At 44.4% G+C, this 7,500-nt stretch overlaps 1 protein-coding gene across 1 annotated transcript in view; it reads right to left on the bottom strand.

Annotated features, from left to right (window-relative positions):
* Positions 1 to 656: 656 nt before the first annotated feature.
* The window catches only part of cluap1 (clusterin associated protein 1), a gene marked incomplete at its 3' end in the record, with an annotated part of 12,449 nt that continues 5,605 nt past the window's right edge, over positions 657 to 7,500 (bottom strand). Inside the window, exons 9-13 of the mRNA XM_080541598.1 lie at positions 7,371 to 7,500; positions 5,826 to 5,898; positions 5,506 to 5,616; positions 5,280 to 5,332; positions 657 to 830 (exon numbers count right to left, since the gene is read on the bottom strand). The exon at positions 7,371 to 7,500 is cut by the window's right edge and continues 12 nt beyond it. Of these exons, the coding sequence (XP_080397724.1) occupies positions 657 to 830; positions 5,280 to 5,332; positions 5,506 to 5,616; positions 5,826 to 5,898; positions 7,371 to 7,500 (541 nt within the window). The remainder of the gene's footprint in view (positions 831 to 5,279; positions 5,333 to 5,505; positions 5,617 to 5,825; positions 5,899 to 7,370) is intronic.

Raw genomic sequence — 7,500 nt, 5'->3', positions numbered from 1 at the left:
TAACCCATATCCTGACATATACAAATAACTTATTGAATCTCCAGATAATGTATTTCTGACATCTATCACTTGCTTAAGATACTTTATTTTTCTGTTTTGGTAGTCTGTCCAATGTGACACTTGCCCTCCTTCACCGGCCCTAGTTTTGGATCTAGCTTGCTGTTCATTATTTTGATAATAAATCATAGCTAGCTAGCTATAACATCTTCATATATATATATATATATATATATATATATATATACACATACATATACTATATATACACCATACAGGCTAAATACTGATTAACAGTTCATCACTTTGGCAAATGCATCATCATTGAACAGATTTATTCATTATCCTATTTTAAGAAAACTAATGTAACACTCTCATCGAGGGATTTACACGGCAAGTCAAATGATTCATTTTTATTTATTTATGTATTTAGACCATTTACATAGACCATTTACGTAGGCCGCAATGTGTTAATGTGATGATAAATCGTTAAAGAAAGGAAGGGTGAGATGGTGGAGTGACATGTTGTAGGATTGGTTAATTATCTGGTTGACTGGAAGGAAGCTGTGTGTGTGTGTGTGTGTGTGTGTGTGTGTGTGTATTGACGTGTGCGTGTGTGTGTGTGTGTGTATTTTCATGTGTATGTGTGTGTGAGCAGCTCAGAAGTCGTTGTCGCTCTCCTCCAGCAGCTGGGAGCGGAGGGAGGTGGGCCGGGCCGGTTTAGGCGCCGCCACCTCCAGACTGTCGTTGTCGTCCTCCAGGTCCTCCCCCTCCTCTTCCTCCCCCTCCTCATCTTCATCATCCTCGTCCACCTCGATCTCGCTGTCCTCCGACTGCCCGGGGAACCCACCGCAGGGAGAGACACCGTCACACACGAATACATTTAAATACACCTACATACATACATACAGTCGAGCTGCTGCTGCTGTTCTATTAAGGGCCAAATTCCACCGCAAGCGTCAACCTTACCTTACCTACGCGGTGCGTGTGAGTCTCATTTAGGCGCCCTTTCTAGCAGGTTGTAGCAGCCCCACCTGCTGCTGCTGCTCACTCGCTAGAGAATAGAAGGCTCGCCTGTTCAATGCATGTTTTTCAGCGCAAGGCCGACGTGATAGAAATGATCTACAGCAACATAGACTACAGTTTCAATGTAAGTGTTAAATCAACACTTCCACTATCTGTTTCAAAGCAGCAACCCCATGTAGTAGAATTATATTATGTTAACATCAGGTGAAAGGCAGTACTTTTCCAGTGATTTCTCCCTCTCTCACCACGGTAACATTGTGTCGCGTGAAATGACATGTCGTTGGCAGGATTGCGAAATATTAAAACATGCGCTTCTCTCTGTGTCTCCCTGTCTACACTGCGTTCCAAATTATTATGCACAACAGAGCTTATTTGCTCAGATTTTCCTAAATAGTCGATGCAAATGACAATCAGTATAATTTTCAAGTCATCAACCGTTAGAGTTTAATTCAAATTTTATTGAACAAACCTCCCAATGATAACAGTATTATTTTTTTAAATAAAAAAACTCAAAATGCACTGTTCCAAATTATTATGCACAACAGAGTTTCAAAACATTTTATAGGTTGTAAAGAACTAAAAATTGTAATTTGATGAATTTAGGGTTAGGAGGTCATATTAGGAGGTCATATTTACTGAAATCAAAAGCTATTTCAAACAAAAACATCTTAACAGGTCAAGTTACATGTTAACATAGGACCCCTTCTTTGATATCACCTTCACAATTCTTGCATCCATTGAACTTGTGAGTTTTCGGACAGTTTCTGCTTGAATTTCTTTGCCGGATGCCAGAATAGCCTCCCAGAGCTGCTGTTTTGATGTGAACTGCCTCCCACCCTCATATATATTTTGCTTGAGGATGCTCCAAAGGTTCTCAATAGGGTTGAGGTCAGGGGAAGATGGGGGCCACACCATGAGTTTCTCTCCTTTTATGCCTATAGCAGCCAATGACACAGAGGTATTCTTTGCAGCATGACATGGTGCATTGTCATGCATGAAGATGATTTTCATCTTCAGTGCAACCCTGGATGGTCCAGATGGATGGAGTAGTGGATGGTTGGTGGATGGCCACCATGTCCCAACAAGGCTGCGACGTCAGCAAGGAGGTGGCGGAGTCATGTTTTGGGCCGGAATCATGGGGAGAGAGCTGGTAGGCCCTTTTAAGGTCCCTGAAGGTGTGAAAATGACCTCTGCAAAGTATGTAGAGTTTCTGACTGACCACTTTCTTCCGTGGTACAAAAAGAAGAACCGTGCCTTCCGTAGCAAAATCATCTTCATGCATGACAATGCACCATGTCATGCTGCAAAGAATACCTCTGTGTCATTGGCTGCTATAGGCATAAAAGGAGAGAAACTCATGGTGTGTTCCCCATCAATAAATACAATAAAGACCATTCATTCATTCATTCATTCATTCATTCATCTTCCCCTGACCTCAACCCTATTGAGAACCTTTGGAGCATCCTCAAGCAAAATATATATGAGGGTGGGAGGCAGTTCACATCAAAACAGCAGCTCTGGGAGGCTATTCTGGCATCCTGCAAAGAAATTCAAGCAGAAACTGTCCAAAAACTCACAAGTTCAATGGATGCAAGAATTGTGAAGGTGATATCAAAGAAGGGGTCCTATGTTAACATGTAACTTGACCTGTTAAGATGTTTTTGTTTGAAATAGCTTTTGATTCCAGTAAATATGACCTCCTATGACCTCCTAACCCTAAATTCATCAAATTACCATTTTTAGTTCTTTACAAGCTATAAAATGTTTTGAAACTCTGTTGTGCATAATAATTTGGAACAGTGCATTTTGAGTTTTTTATAAAAAATAAAAAAAACTGTTATCATTGGGAGGTTTGTTCAATAAAATTTGAATTAAACTCTAACGGTTGATGACTTGAAAATTATACTGATTCTCATTTGCATCGACTATTTAGGAAAATCTGAGAAAAATATAATTTTCATAATAATTTGGAACGCAGTGTATGTGCGCGACTGCGTTCTGGTTATAGCCGTCTAATCGCTCATTAAGGATGGATGACAGCAGCGACTGAACCCAGAACACTTCATAATGAAATGAAATGAAACATTATATTATTGATGGCCATTATCAAAGGCAAACTCAATGTACAAAGATAGGGCTGACTGTAGCACCGCCGCGGTAGACACGCAAGTGCCGTAAGAGAAACAGGCGTCCAGTGAGTTTGACGTCGCAAAAAGTCCAGCAAAGGTTCCGCCACGCACACACGCCGCTGAGGTAACGTCGCCAGTGTAATTTAGGCGTGATTAAGGCAGCGATTCACAATCCTGGTCCTGGAGAATCTGTGATCCGTGTCTGGTTTTGGTCCCAGCCCAGCGCTAACACACCTGATTCAGCTGATCTCCAGGGCCTATTTGTTCAAAAACTTTGAATCTGGATCAGAATAATCCTGATTCTTTTCTCTTTCCTTTTTTTCTATCCAGGATCAGATCGAGCTGGCTGATCTCCACCTATACGACTCAAAATCAGCCAGATAGATCTGATCCTGGGTAGGATGATCTAGGATCATTCTGATCCTTTAATCTGGAATCTCCAGATGAAACGTTTTGAACAACTGAGGAGGTGAGCTGCTGGGTTGGAACAAAGACCAGGAGTGGTGCGGCTCCTCTCCAGGACCAGGAGTCAACAACACCAGCTTACATACAATATACTTACAGCACACAGGGGAGGCTGGTGGAGGTAGAAATCAGAGGACGGGCTCATTGTAATGCATACGTGTTTGATACCATTCCTCATTCCGTTCCATGCATTAAAATGGCCCCGTCCTCCGATTTCTACCTCCACCGGCCTCCCCTGATTTACAGTGCGTACAATGACAGGTCGAAGACTACTGGCTTCTAGTTCTAGGAGTGGAGCACACACACGTACACGCACACGCACGCACACAACTGCACATGCACACACTTATGCTAAGCTAACGCTAACACAACACAACGCTAACACAACCATGTAGGGAAATACTGCAACTCTAAGCTGCTGCTGGAACTATCAAACAGAGCCAGATGTCCACATCTGATTGGCTAGCCACACAGGGATCGGCTGATGCCACATCCATCATGGATGTGCCGGGGACTACTTCCTGGTCCTGCACCCACCTTTCTTTCCCTCCGCGTGCGGCCGCGGAGGAGGGATGGGGGACCCCCCACCCTGGGCTTTACACAGGGGTGTGGTGGAGAGAGACACAAAGGAAGGAAAGAAAGCTTAAATGAAAGAAGGAAAGGAGAAAGGACACATAATGTCCTTCTCCTGTCACAGCAGTCCATATCCACCTTCGAATTCCATGCCGTTTCTGTCACCTCCCCTGTCAAACTCTTCCCTGAGGACGGCGCACCGCTCTCAGTACTGGGTGACTTCAACATCGTCCCTGCAAGCTTGTAGAATAGGGCTCCGGGCAGCTGAGAGGGAATGGAGAAAAACCGGCCTCCCTGATGACCTAAAACCTTATCTTTCTCTCTCCTCCTCAACAACACCTCATCTGCATCAGCTGCTAAAGCTTCTTACTACCATTCCAAAACCCAATCCTCTGCCTCTGACCCAAGGAAACTGTTCTCCACATTTTCACTCCTCAACCCTCCTCCTCTCCCTCCTCCTCTGTCCTCCCTGTCTGCAGATGACTTTTTCCACTTTGAAAATAAGGTTGATGATGACATTAGCAGCTCTACCTCTCGCCAACATTGCTACCACCCCCCTGATAATACTGTAAAACTGGTCACATCCAAACAGGCAACCACCTGACACCTCGATCGCCCATCCCCCCCCTGCCCCCCCCCCTATCTCCAATCCATTTCCAAAGACCTTCTGTTCCCTACCACCATAATCAACTCCTCTCTATCCCCGGGATCTGACCCAGCTGCCTTCAAGGCAGACAGAGTTAAGCCTCTCCTCGAGAAACCAACTCTTGACCCGTCTGCTGTCCATAACTACAGACCGGTATCTGAAAACCCTTGAGCGTGCTGTCTCTAACTCACAATCTCCTTCAGAACAACCTCCTTGACCTGCACCAATCCAGCTTCAAGGCTGGGAACTCAACTGAGACTGCTCTCCTTGCTGTCACAGAGGCCCTCCACTCTGCTCGACATGGGTTAGGGTTAGGACCCCTGTGACATAACAATAAACTTGAAACTCTCTCTCATCGACTGTGATCGTCAAGCAGAACGCACCAAAGGCTCACGCAGGCTCACAGCGCCCGTCGCCATGGTTACCGTGACCGTGGTACTGACCTCCTCGCTGTCGCCGCCCTGCATGTTGCCGATCAGCCTGGCCCCGCCCCTTCCTGCAGGGACAAAGGTGAAGGGTCAGAGATTAGGGTTGAATTGAACAGCTGCTGTACTGTACACTGGGGGGTGGGGGCGTGTGTGTGTGTGTGTGTGTGTGTGGGGGGTGTATACATATATATATATATGTGTGTGTGTGTGTGTGTGTGTGTGTGTGTGTGTGTGTGTGTACCGGTCAAGGAAGCGTTGCGGGTGGGCCGTGGTTTGGGGGGTCTGCGCTCGTCTGTGTCGCTGTCGGATCCCTCGTCCTCTGGAATGTCCATGTCCGAGTCCTCGTCTTTGGCTGGGACAAACACCACCACCACCACAACAACAACAACAACAACAGCAGCATTCAGGGGAGCGTCCGCTAAACAGTGACTCAATAAGCCCAATAACCGTCTGTTTGATTACTGTGGAAGAACGTGTGATCGGAATTAATCACAACATTTTTGTGAGGGTTTGTGTTCATGATTGAGCATACATTTGTGTGTGTGTGTGTGTGTGTGTCACCTCCACTCCTCATTAATCTCTTCTCCTCCTCCCTCAGTTTGTGTTGCATCGTCCGAAGGGTGTTTTCTGTCTCCTGAGAGAGAGAGAGAGAGAGAGAGAGAGAGAGAGAGAGAGAGAGAGAGAGAGAGAGAGAGAGAGAGAGAAAGAGAGAGAAACTGTTTGGTGTGAAGTTTATTTGTATAGCACATTTCATACAACAGGGGCAATTCGTACAGCATTAAAAAATACAGCAAGAGGAGGATAGTAATAAAATAAAAATGAATAGATATATATATAGAAATTAAATAGATAAACATGTAACAGGATAATAGACAATGAATACATTGAATTATAAGCAGATATACACAATGAATTATAAGCAGATTTATAGATAAGAAGTAAATAGATAAAACATTTAATAAGATAATGGTTAATGGATAAAAAGACATTCATCGAAGTGCTAGTGTTTAATCATAACAGCTGCAAAACACGAAGGTTTTTAGCTAAGTTTTAAATATTTTTAGGGCTGACGTGTTGATTTCTTCAGGGAGTTTGTTCCAGGAGCATGCGGCAGAGTGACTGAAAGCTGCTGCACCATGTTTTGTTTTCACTCTTAGAATGATCAGCTGATTAGTCTCAGCTGACCTTAGGGGCCTTGCTGGAATATAGGGTGGGAGGAGATCTGATATGTATTTTGGTCCAAGACCAAATTTTTGTGATTGTATGCAAAGGACTTTGAATTAAATTCCCTGAGAGACTGGTAGCCAGTGTAGGGATCTCAGGATTGGTGTAACGTGTAAACTTCTTCATTTTTGTTAGGACCCTAGCAGCTGTGTTTTGGATGAGCTGCAATTTACACACAGCTCATTTAGATAGGCCTGTTAGTAGACCATAATCAAGTCTACTTGAAACAAATGCAGAGATGAGTTTTTCACAGACTTGTTTGGACATGAAACCTCTCATTCTTGTTATGTTTTTCAGGTGATAGTAGGCTGATTTAGTTATCGAGTTTATGTGGCTGTTGAAGTTTAGATCGGAGTCTAGGATAACAGCAAGATTTCTGACCTGTTTTTTAGTTTGAAGATAGAGAGAATCAAGTTTTGCACTGACTTTCGATCTTTTGTCCGGTGCACCGAATACAATTATCTCTGTTTTGTCCTTGTTCAGTTGGAGTTTTGTCTCATCCAGGCGTTTATTTGTTCAGTGCAAAGAAGACAGTGGAATGCGTGGCGGGGATGTGAAGCATAGGCAGACGCGCAGGCAGATAAGTACTTGTCAGTCTCAGAGTGAGTCCAGACTCATTATCCAACATCATAACAGCTCACTCTACGTTATCTCTCCCAGCCCTCATGAGACCGGAGGCGGAGGTGGGAGACAGGTACACTCACGTCTATGGTACAAAGTATTTACAACTGTATGTCTAGTCTAGTCCGGCCTAGCCTAGCCTAGTCTAGTCCTCAAACCTGTCCTGCTCCAGGCGGTGGTGGTCGTCTAGTCTAGTATCTGATCATCTAGTCTAGTATCTGATCATCTAGTCTAGTCTGTGATCGTCTAGTCTGGCCTCACCTCAAACCTGTACTGCTCCAGGCGGTGGTAGTCCTCCAGCTGCTGCTCCAGGAAGCTGAGGTTCTTGAACTTCTCCACGTACGTCTCATATTGCTTCTGAAGGTCCTCCTCGATCTTCTCATACTCATCC

The sequence above is a fragment of the Nansenia antarctica genome (genome assembly GCF_963989245.1).
Source record: "Nansenia antarctica genome assembly, chromosome: 11".
Taxonomy (NCBI): Eukaryota; Metazoa; Chordata; class Actinopteri; order Argentiniformes; family Microstomatidae; genus Nansenia; species Nansenia antarctica.
The sequence above is the reverse complement of the archived record's forward strand: the minus strand, read 5'-3'. Positions and strand labels throughout refer to the sequence as shown.